This window comes from Nerophis ophidion, linkage group LG10 (genome assembly GCF_033978795.1).
Source record: "Nerophis ophidion isolate RoL-2023_Sa linkage group LG10, RoL_Noph_v1.0, whole genome shotgun sequence".
NCBI classification, from domain to species: Eukaryota; Metazoa; Chordata; class Actinopteri; order Syngnathiformes; family Syngnathidae; genus Nerophis; species Nerophis ophidion.
Window position 1 is genome coordinate 47810125 of NC_084620.1, and position 12532 is coordinate 47822656.

Below are 12532 nucleotides of genomic sequence, written 5' to 3' on the forward strand. Positions count from 1 at the left end.
AATCGCTTAAAGGGAAGAAGATTAAGAGCGTTTCAGTGGGATTTAAAGTCCAAGCTTACATTACACTCAAATTTTTACTGCATACCTTTGGTAAGTGCCGGAGTGAGAAGAGGTTTAAATATAATTAGCACATGCTTACTTTTACCGCATGCCTTCTGTAAGCACAGGAGTGAGAAGAGGTTTTAAAATAAATAGCGCCCCGGCGGCAATTCAAGAAAATACGGTATACATTTTACATATATATATATATACACAAATATATATACATACACACACACACACACACGTGCATATATATATATACACACATACATATATATACTGTATACATACATATACACACACATATATATACACATATAAATATATACACACACATTTATATATATATATATATATATATATACACACACACATATATACATACACATTTCATACAGCTTGTCCCTATGGCATGTATATACATATAAACAGATACACATATATATATACGCACATATAAATACATATATATGCACACACATTATATATATATATATACACACACACATATATATATATACATATATATATATATCTACACACACACATATACATACACACACACATTTATTCGCATACACATTTTCTACAGCTTGTCACTATGGCGTGTGTGTGTGTATATATATATATATATATATGCAGATGTACATACACACACATTTTATATACCATATGCACATTTTTTTGGAATTTATATACACAAATATAGTTTGTTACAGGCCCCGATTTGGCAATCAAACATTAACATAGCAACTGCAAAAACAAAATTTTAATGTTTTTATAGAGAACAGAAGTTCGTAATTGGCCAACAGTGGCAAGAGTTCCACTAATGGTACTTGGACTCCATCTAGTGGTACTTTTAAGAATACAAGAACATACTAATTTATTGTAGAATTAATGCAATAAGCTTCATTAAAATTTGCTTCATGTGCGTCCATCATAGTTATGGTCATAAAAGCAGGTTGTGAGGTCAAAGTGACTGGCTAAAAGTATAAATAAATAGGATAAACATCTTAAATTGAATGAAAATGGGATGAGTCAGGTGGATTACAACTGAATTAACTATTTAGAGAGGACTTTAGTTTAGAGAAATCTTTACATATTGAGAACAGGAAGCTAACATAATTGCCATTAAGTGGATTGATTAAATAAGATGTCCTATCTACTCCTTAACATGTAGAGAATGTTTTATATATATATATATATATATATATATATATCCTAGTCAAACTGTACGTGTTTGTAATCTGCAACTAAATTACTGGGAACCTTTTGTGGTATAAAGTGGAGTAAAGGGTTGATCTGATTGTTGGCGTGTCCAAATAGTCAGGGCCATTTTTGTACTGCAGCTTTTATGTCTTTCTAATCGGCCCTCGGCATATTGTTCAAGAAGAAACCGATAGCAATAACTTGTCTTAGAGAAGATTGACAGCCGAGGGTTTTGTGAGATGACTCTGGCCGCTGTGAGATTGTTAAGAAAAAATGACCGACAGGGAGGCGAGAGAAACACTATTTCAACACTCTTGCGTCGTACCTGCCGTCAAAACTCTAAAGACCGACTGCAGAGTTCCTGCCTGCGCGAACTAAAGAGTCTCAGAAAACTGGTGTGAACAAGCTACGGAGTTTGCCGCTAATGTATTTCTTGTAAAGCAGGGGTCCCCAAACTACGGCCCACAGGCCAGATTTGGCCTGCAAGCTTCCTAAGTCTGGCCCGCATGAAGTCCCTATTAAATTTTTTTTTTTAATTCTGTCTTTTCTCACCCATTCATCAATCCATCTACTATCGCTTGTTTCAGGGTCTCCCAGCCGCTCAGGCCGATCATATAGTCTAAAAATGCATTTTCCTGTCGATAACGAGACTTCATCACGCTCACTCCACAAAGTCTGGCGAGAGTGCAGCATGTACACGCGCCTTCAGTCAATTAGTGCACGAGGAGAGGAAAAAAATGGCGAAATTGTTGGGGGAAATGTAAAAAATCATTTATTTTTATTTTTAAATATCAGTCATGACTTTCTTGTTCAATGTAAGGAAAAGGCAGTTTGTCTAATCTGCAATGAGACAGATATATATATATAAATAAATCGAGGACACCTGCGAAATAGGCTTGTAGTGATTAAAAATAGCCTCTGTAATAATATATTATTACTCAGGTTACTTCATCCCTACAAGCCTATTTGTGTGAAGTGAATTATATTTATATAGCGCATTTCTCGAGCGACTCAAAGCGCTTTACATAGTGAAACCCAATATCTAAGTTATTTCAACCAGTGTGGGTGGCACTGGGAGCAGGTGGGTAAGTGTCTTGCCCAAGGACACAACGGCAGTGACTAGGATGGCAGAAGCAGGAATCGAACCTGCAACCCTCAAGTTTCTGGCACTGCCACTCTACCAACCGAGCTATGCCGCACCACGATTTCCCCATTTCGCAGGCCGGGTTATACATTTTATCCCCAGGACAAAACAGGCTTGTAGGGATCAAATGGCCTCTGCTTTTATGGAACGTGTGTGTAATAAATATATATATATAGTATACATATAGTCAAAGTTTCTGTGGTTTATCCATTATACAGTGCTCAGCACCGGGGCAGAACGGAATATACGTTAGGTCAGGAAAAAGATGCTATTTGATCCCTACAAGCCTGTTCACAAGTTTCCCTGTTCGTCAGGGGATTTCTTAAAATCTCCTGCCAGGGGCCGGGTTATACATTTTATAAAATCACCTGACAAGCAGGGAAACCTGCGAAACAGGCTTGTAGGGATGAAATAGCCTCTTGTGTTTCTTCCTGACCTAACATGTGTTTAAACCCAATGCGGCCTCGGGTCAAAACTTTTGGTGACCCCGTTGGAAAGTGTATAAAAAGGAGTATGGCAGCTGGACAAATAAGAAGCCAAAAAGCAACCACTTTCATGTGGTGTTGGACAGAAAATAAATTTCCCCTCCACTTGTAAATGTGGACATTATCATAACTGTCTGATTCCAATCAATGCAAGTCATCTGAATCAGGTAATACACCAACTTATATTCATGAAAGAAAGGAATATATGTGTTGAACATGGTTATAATATTATTATTATATTGTGTCCTTGGCATGACGTTAAAGTGCATCCAGCAATGGAAGCTCCTCTATGGGGGTCTTTGGGCACTAGGAGGTTAACCCATTTTCTACTGTGACCCCAGGTGGCCCTTGGCAAAGGCCTAGTACCGGACTGCCTCCTAGCCAGCCATACGGTGAAGACCTCAACAGCAGAGCAGGCGAAAGACGGTAGATTTTAGAACTACCACAACGGCTGCAGCGGACAAGGGTCCCCAGTTGTCTTGGACTCCATGCCACTGGACCCTGACCCGATCCTGTCAAGGATCATGTGGTGACTGTCTGTGCACCAGTCTCCCCATGTTAAAACTAAGACACGCATATGCATCCTCCATAGAAGGGATACACCTCTACCACGAGGATAATCATACTCGCTTGAGTGACCGCCGATGACATGATTATCATTTAACACATTTAACTTAAAAACATCTTTCATAAATAAATACAATATATGAATGAGGTCAATTGAAAAGTAGCCAGCCTGCAGAAATAGATGTCAACACAAGGCAACAGCGCCTTCTGCTGACCCCAAAAGGAGATGCATGCTGACGAAGCAAAAACTGCTGGGGAAAAGTTGTGCGACATGTTTAACCGATTTATTCATGAACAGACACGAACAGTTATTGAGTACATTAGTATTTGTTTCATAACATAGCATTTTGCCTTCACAACAGCTGCTTTTTACATGTGGACCCCCAGCTCCCCGTCGTCCTCAGTCCTGATGTTAGACCTTCTAGGAGGCCGACTCGCTTTCACAGTGTTGGAAAGTTCCACAGGCGAGTGAAACCCTGACATGTATTCTGCCACTCTGCTACTACTCCACATGAAAGCGCCAAAGGACCCTCTTTCTGCGGAATGTTAGCCCCCGTCGCCGTCAATCCTCCACGAGCGCGCTATGACAATCAATGGACCTGATTGGTTTGCCTGCTGGAATGTTTGATATTTGAGGCCACCCCCACCAAGAGCGATGACTAGCGAGCGCAGCTGTTGTCGAAGAGCAAGGAGCACAAAAGACTTCACAAGAACCCCAACTATTTTAGCGGTGAACATGCTTCCAGAGTTTGTCCCTCTAGTCTAGATCGTACGGAAGAAAAAACTGGTCTAGTAAAATACTATATAGTGAGCCACGCAGCTCCAAGTATATTACCATGATTTTTTGTTGTTGTTGTTGTAAAGAAAACCCTTCAAATTCTCTACCAAGAAAAATAGAAAAACATTATTATAAGGCGGTAAGTTACTATTTGTTTTTATATATATATATAGACCCCATGTTTGGAAGTAACAGTGCAGTGGATCCTCTCACGGCAGCAAAGGCTGGCTTCACTGGTTCTTGCACTCAGCTGGCGCTGAATCCTTCTGCAAGAAACAAAGAGCAACATTACAACAAGTTCATCTTTCCCACAAAGTACTTCATGTCAACCTGGTACTGGGAAATAGTTTACCCACAAGTTACATATTCATCTTTATGTTGGTGTAAATTTAATATGATTGTTTTAAAGGACAACTCTGCTTTTTGGGGAAATTAAATTAATCTCTTTGCAAAAAAAACAACATTTTTTTTCTTTTGCATTTTTAACATAGCTGATATGGAAAATACACTATTCCACACCAACAACACTCCATTGGCATGTCGTGACTTGAATAGCAACAAGTTTTAACGATGTTATTACAAGTACTAACGCAGACAATTTTTAGCAAGCTAACTTGCTTATGCGACTATGTTGAGATATTGAGCTGCTGCATCGGCTCTGAGTTGGTGAAAGTTAATTCTAGATTATAAATGAAGTCTCTCACCCATACTTGTCAACCTTGAGAAATCCGAATTCAGGATATTACCCAGCATTACATTGGACTAAAACAAAGCATTAATGACAAGTTGGACAATTGAAAAGATGATTTGATTGATTTGTGTGTCTCCTCTAACGCTAATGAGTGTCTCAGACCGAGAGCGTTTTTACCCTTTAATTATTTTACGCGCACTTGATAAATGTCAACATATTTACAAAGTTCAGATTTTTTGCAGAAATATTTTGTCATTTTTATGTCAATGGGCTCATTTAAGACCACTAAAGGCTTAGTGGCCACATGAGTGGACAGCACCTTTTAGCTCTTATTTCCAAAATTGTACATCGACTTCCTAGCTCTTATTTCCAAAATTGTACATCGACTTCCACCCTTGTGCAGCGAAGATAGGCTCCAGCACCCCCCGCAACACCGAAAGGGACAAGCAGTAGAAAACGGATGGATGGATGGATGTACACTACTGAATTGGGGTATTATAGCCACTTATGTGGACACATACTACTATCTGGTAATGTCAGGAGCATAACATACATTGGACTTTGGGAGAAAAAAAAAAAGTGTGTCACTAAACATGAAGTACACGTTTGTGTACTTATGGACTAAGTACATCATATCAACAGATGATTCTTAGTTTTTATTCTAATTAGGGTCATATAAGCCCAAATACTAAAGAGAAATAAAAAAAAAAAGCATGTAAACAAACAGCTTGGACCTTAAGAGGTTAATGAGCCCACACGGGAAAGAAGGACAAAAACTGGATTTGTCAGCCAAAAACCAAAACTATTTAAGTTTTGAAAGTTAAGCAGTAGAGATAGTGTGTACAAGTGTCCAGCACTGCACAAGGAACTTACTACTTCACTTATATATATATTTTTTAAATACTTAGCACTGGCATCATGTACATATTGCATCTGTTGTAGTTGAGGGGGAAAATATGTTGATACAGATAAAGATATACGTCAAAATGCTAAATATAAGCAATAATAATCGGTCGATTTCTAACTCAGTCAACATTCTCCAGCAGGAAGATGCTCTAACAAGACGTGATATTTCTTATTGAAGAATATCATACACCAGTTATTGTTCTGAAAACTGAATTACGGTAATTTAATAACTGGTTTTAATAGGAAAAATAGCAATTTCATTTATATTTGTTGGTTTTCCACCATAATACCAGGGATATGGCGGTAATTCAATAACTGGTTTAAATAGGAAAAATAGCTAATTTTATTTATATTTGTTGGTTTTCAAACCATAATACCAGGGATATAGCGTATAAAAAGCAACAACTTGCAGATATCAGTCAGGAGGGATGAGACAAATAAAGAATGAAATGGACCCGTTTAACACACAGCCATCTTATAAAACGGTAGCAAAACAACAGAAACTGCGTCAGACAGAAACGTGTACAATGCAGCACGCACTATGGGTTAAAGGTCAACCAAAAAAATGCAACCAAATGCAAACCAGTGTGTTAGTGAGAACGGAAGGGGGCGGGGGGTGTGCAGGAGGATGACGATGAAAAAGACAGCCAAGAAGCAAAAAAAGGTGGCGCTAGTGAGCCGACAGTTGACAAGCTGTACCTACCAGGACAGGGTTATTTTTCTACTGTCACCACTTAAACCTAGTGAGGAAAGATTTGAAGAGGAGCTGACAATATGTCAAACAAGTGACCCGTCGGAGATGAACATTCATGAGTCGGAGAACAAAACAAAACAAAAAAAAGCCAGACTCGCGTCATACAGTAAAATCAGAGATTGTTGTTTTTTTAATGCAAAAAGCAACATGCTTGTCTCCGCGGTGACTTCAACTTTTTTCCAAATATCAAAGAGGTGTAAGTACATGAGGGCGACAATACGACAGTCATGAGTTTTAGCCCAGAAGCAAGAAAAATAAAAAGTAATGGAATGTGAGTGGTCCGTATGTTGACAGTTACAACAGCAGTTCTCATCCTCTCGTTAGTATTATTATCTCAAAGTCATGCCCTGGTGAAGGTTTTAGGGTGAAGGTGCAGAGAGGACGTAGAGAATTGCCGTGTAAGTTCAAGTATATTGTGTACGCCGTGGGGGGAGGGGCTCACACACCTTGGGGTCATAGTCGGGGTCGTTCTCCTCGTCTGCCTCCTCCTCGCCTTCCTGAAACACGCAGGCATGACATATTTAACAAGTGATACGTTTAAATAATCATCTGGAGTTGACGCAGCCTTACCTCGTCATCCGCCTCCTCGCCCTCCTCATCGTACTGCAAAACATCAAGCAGCGTTAGCCATAGGGCAGGCCAATAAGATGATTACATTGCAATAGACACACAATATCAATGAAACTGCGTTTGATAAAACGTTTGCTGTGTACATTTTTTTTCTCTATCGGTAGGAACAGGAAGTAAGGTAGGTTGCATGAACAAAGGCACTCGCTCTCTGGTGACCCAGCAACGCAGGAAGTGATCAGTGTTAATTGGGAAGGACACGCCAACAGCCAATAAGGGGACAGTATCAATTATCACGTTTGCTTGTCTGGCGCTTCATTCGTTGCATGCGTGAAAAGAAAAGTAAAAAAATCACGCCTTCCTTCATACTTGCACTAAACGAACCGTTTGGTATTTTCCCAACTGGTGACGTTTTTACAAAGTGTGACGTCAACTGGATTATCCATATACGGTAGAAATTAGTGTTGTCCCAATACAGATATTTTGATATTGTACCAAAATGTATTTCGATAATTTTCTAAATAAAAAGGCACCACAAAAAATTGCATTGGCTTTATTTTACAAAACATTTTCGGGCACATTAAACATTTGTTTATTATTGCAAGTTTGTCCTCAAAATAGTGAACATACTAGACAACTTGTCTTTTAGTAGTAAGTAAACAATCCAAGACTCCTAGTTAGTCTGCTGACGTATGCAGTAACAGTGTCTACCTAATATTTTGGCAAAATTATTAAGGACAAGCTGTAAAAAGGAATTATTAATCTATCCGTTTTTTTATTTACTGTTAATATCTGCTTAATTTCTCTAACATGTTCCATCTACACTTCTGTTAAAATGTAATAATCACTTATTCTTCTGTGTGATACTTCACATTAGTTTTGGATGGTACCACAAATGTAGATATCGATTCAATACTAAGTAGTTACAGGATCATACATTGGTCATAATTAGATATCGATCCGATACTAAGTAGTTACAGGATCATACATTGGTCATAATTAGATATCGAACCGATACTAAGTAGTTACAGGATCATACATTGGTCATAATTTAAGTCCACATGTGTCCAGGGGCCTAACCATATGTATTTAAATAAATAACACATTTTCTGACTGTTAAATATCGTATCATCTAATCAGTGGCCTAGTGGTTAGAGTGTCGGCCCTGAGATCGGTAGGTTCAGAGTTCAAACCACGGCCGAGTCATACCAAAGACTATAAAAATGGAACGCATTATCTCCCTGCTTGGCAGTCAGCATCAAGGGTTGGAATTGGGGGTGAGATCACCAAAAATGATTCCCGAGCGCAGCTACTGCTGCTGCCCACTGCTCCCCTCACCTCCCAGGGGGTGAGCAAGGAGATGAGTCAAATGCAGAGGACAAATTTCACCACACCTAGTGTGTGTGTGTGTGTGTGTGTGTGTGTGCGCGTGAGACAATCATTGGGACTGTATTTTTCGGAGTATAAGTCGCACCTGTCAAAAATGCATGATAAAAAAGGATAAATACATAAATCGCACTGGAGTATAAGTCGCATTTTTTGGGGAAATTTATTTGATAAAACCTAACACCAAAACTAGACATTAGAAAGGCAATTTAAAATAAATAAAGAATGGTGAACAACAGGCTGAATCAGTTTACGTTTTATGACGCATAAATAACCACTGAGGTGTCTGGTACATTAATGTAACATAATGGTAAGAGTCATTCAAATAACTACAACATATAGAACATGCTATAAGTTTACCAAACCATCTGTCACTCCTAATCGCTAAATCCCATTAAATCTTATAAGTCTATTTTCTTAAGTGAATGAGCAAAATAATATTTGATATTTTACGGTAATGTGTTAATACTTTCACACATAAGTCGCTCTTGAGTATAAGTCGCAAACTATGAAAAAAACTGCGACTTATAGTCCGAAAAATTCGGTACTTGTTTAAGTCGGGGTCCACGTTAATCAATTCATGGTAATGGTTGTAGATCCATCCATGGCATTTGTTTACATTGAAGAACGCTATGTAGCTACTGTATCCTCCTACGGTGTGCAGTGAAGCATGTTTAGCTATTCCTTATCCTGCAGTGATAAAGTTACCTGTAAGAAACTTACTTTGTCGCCATGGAAGCGAGGATTAGTGATTTAGAAGTAGATAAAACACTGCTAGATAGCCATGTTTCAAAGCACATCATGCAGAGTTTCAGTGTTTTAGCTTCACCTTTGTCATTAGTTTTTAAGCCAAAATGAGTCCTCCCTTTTTTTGTCTATACACTGTCTGTTTGAAAGTAATGTGATTATGCGCTGCCGAACATGCTCCTCTGCTTGTAAAACCAACGGAGAGCTGTCTGAGTCGTAAAAAAAATAAAAATAAAATTCCAAAAAGTACAGTAATATTTTTGACCCTATGCTGTACATTACTTCCTAGATGTAACACTTTTCAGACATTTACACTGAAATGTTTCAGTTTGGAGTAGCGAGCACACTCACATCATCGTCGTCGTCCTCAATGGCCTCTCCCGTGAAGTACAACACTGCACGAGGAATAATGCGCTCACGGATGAAGTGGCCGATCTCAAAGTCGGCAGCGAGGACCGCCTCAGAGTCCTCATCCTGTACAATCCGTTTTGGACACATTAGTTTGACCTTCACAATAAGTCAGCGGGTTTTAGTGCGTTGCAAAACTTCAAACAACTTACCAGTTCTGCATTTTCAGGGACTGGGAAACAAACAAGAAACATGCCAATAAGAGAAATCTCCTTAATACAGTGCAACGTCGCAAATGTGGAAGAGATTATTAAGTTCGGGTACAATGTGTTCATCTTACAACTAAAAAAGTGCTCAAGCTGACGTAACACTTTTTGTCGACATGTATTGTAATACTAACTTTGTCATCACTAGAGGAGCAACTACTGTTTAGTTGCAAGGAATTAAAAACATGCAGCGACTTCCGGTTCAGCCGCAGAATGACAGTTTTTTTTTTTAAAAAGTGCTCATTTTTATTTAAAGTGTTACCCACCCTAAGGAAGACTCTCACCTTTGAAGACAAATTACAAACCCCAAAAACCGGTGAAGTTGGCACGTTGTGTAAATGGTAAATAAAAACGGAATAAAATGATTTGCAAAATCCTTTTCCACTTATATTCAATTGAATAGACTGCAAAGACAAGATCCTTTACGTTCAAACAGGTAAAATGTTATTTTTTGCAATTAGAACTATTGGAATTTGATGCCTGCGACATATTTCAAAAAAGCAGGCACAAAAGGCAAAAAAGACTGAGAAAGTTGTGGAATGCTCATATAACACTTATTTGGAACATCCAAATAAGTGTTATTAACAGGTGCCATGATTGGGTATAAAAGCAGCTTCCATGAAATGCTCAGTCATTCACAAACAAGAATGGAGCGAGGGTCACCACCTTGTCAACAAATGCCTGAGCAAAGGGTCCAACCGTGTAAGAACATTTCTCAACCAGCTATTGCGAGGAGTCTGGTGATTTCACCATCTACGGTCCATAATATCCTCAAAAAGTTAAGAAAATCTGGAGAAATCACTCCACATAAGCAATTATATTACAGACATTAGATCCCTCAGGCGGTACTGCATCAAAAAGCGACATCGGTGTGTAAAGGATATCACCACATAATCTCAGGAACACTTCAGAAAACCGCTGTCAGTTACTACAGTTGGTCTCTACATCTTTAAGTGCAGGTTAAAACTCTACTATGCTAGGGAAAATCAATCATCAACAACACAAAAACTGCCGGTTTTGCTGAGCCCGAGCTAATTTAAAAAATAACTGATGCTAAGTGGAAAAAAGTGTTCTCTGGTCCGACGTGTCCACATTTCATATTGTTTTTGGAAACTGTGGACGTCGTGTCTTTCGGACCAAAGAGGAAAAGAACCATCCGGACAGTTCAAGGTGCAAAGGGTAAAAGCCAGCGTCTGTGATGGTATGGGGGTGTATTAGTGCCCAAGGCATGGGTAACTTACACATCTGTGAAAGTACCATTATTGCCGAAAGGTACATACAGGTTTTGGAGCAACATATGTTGCCATCCAAGCAACGTTATGGACGCCCCTGTTTATTTCAGCAAGACAACAGCGTGACTTCATAGTAAATGAGTGCGGTTTCGAGACTGGCCTGCCTGTAGTCCAGACCTGTATCCCATTGAAAATGTGTGGCGCAATGAGAAGCCTAAAATACAACGGAGACCCCGGACTGTTGAACAACTTAAACTGTATATCAAGCAAGAATGGGAAAGGATTCCACTTGAAAAACTTCAAACTTTGGTCTCAGTTCCCAATCGTTTACGGAGTGTTGTTAAAAGAAAAGGCCACGTAACACAGAGGTAAAAATGCCCCTGTGACAACTTTTTTGCAATGTGGTGCTGCCATTAAATTCTAAGTTAATGATTTGCCCAAAAAATTGTTTCTCAGTTCCAACATTAAAAATCTTGTCTATTCAATTGAATATAAGTTGGAAAGTATTTGTAGAATCATTGTATTGTGTTTTTATTTTTATCTATGAATTACACCAAGTACCAACTTTACTGGTTTTGTATTAAGTAATAAAATACAGCAAAACAAAAATTAAAATGGAGGAAAAGGGTGAAATAAATAAATTTCCTCCTTGCATTCATGTATAGCAAGTTTGAATCATGTTGCAGTGTAATAGCCATGTGTAATCATACCTTCTGGTGGGGTGAAGAAATTGAAGAAAGAGTCATTGGGGACAGTTTTGGTGACCGTCCTGACTGTGCCACGGCCCTTGTGCTTCTGCTTCTTCTTGATGGTTTTCAACGTGACGTTCTTGCCCTTTGTCCAGTCGATCGTACAACTGTGATGGGACATGGTTCGTGATTAATCACCGTGTCAACAAAATGTCAGAGACTCTTACCCTGTGCAGGACATGATCTCGGGTCCGTCGAAAGAAAAAGGGTCGCCTTCATCAGGCTCTGATCTCATCTGGTAGGTTTTTGTCAAAAGTGTGTTTGTGAAGAACTCGTTAGCCTCAAAGAGGAACTCTAACGTAAAGCTCTGAAGAAGAAATACATTTTGATTAATAGACAGTGTATATATATATATATATATATATATATATATATATATACATACACATACATACACACACACACATTTATACACACAGGCACATTTTTCTCTCAAAGTGGCCCCCATGAGTCAATATATTTGCCCAGCTCTGACCTATGTTGAAATCCTCAACATATACAAACACAAAAGAACGAAATATAAAACAGTCCCTTGTTTAAAAGAACATTTTGAATTTAAAAAAATAATTATTGCCTCAACATTTTAGAATACCCTTGTTCTTTGACATGTAAACCAGGAAGACAAAGATGTCAGCTGCAGGAAGTGGCAGGTGACAATGTA

General features: G+C 38.8%; 1 protein-coding gene across 4 annotated transcripts in view; it reads right to left on the minus strand.

The window, feature by feature from the left end:
* Window positions 1–3709: 3709 nt before the first annotated feature.
* nap1l1 (nucleosome assembly protein 1-like 1) overlaps window positions 3710–12532 on the minus strand; it is a 33819-nt gene continuing 24996 nt past the window's right edge. For 3 of the 4 annotated variants that reach the window (XM_061913976.1, XM_061913975.1, XM_061913978.1), the window contains exons 9-15: window positions 12039–12178; window positions 11833–11978; window positions 9837–9856; window positions 9628–9750; window positions 7147–7179; window positions 7023–7073; window positions 3710–4491 (exon numbers count right to left, since the gene is read on the minus strand). In XM_061913976.1, the coding sequence (XP_061769960.1) occupies window positions 4456–4491; window positions 7023–7073; window positions 7147–7179; window positions 9628–9750; window positions 9837–9856; window positions 11833–11978; window positions 12039–12178 (549 nt within the window). In that variant the 3' untranslated portion in view covers window positions 3710–4455. Of the gene's footprint in view, window positions 4492–6525; window positions 6563–7022; window positions 7074–7146; window positions 7180–9627; window positions 9751–9836; window positions 9857–11832; window positions 11979–12038; window positions 12179–12532 lie in introns of all 4 variants that reach the window. The other variant, XM_061913977.1, reaches the window with a different exon arrangement.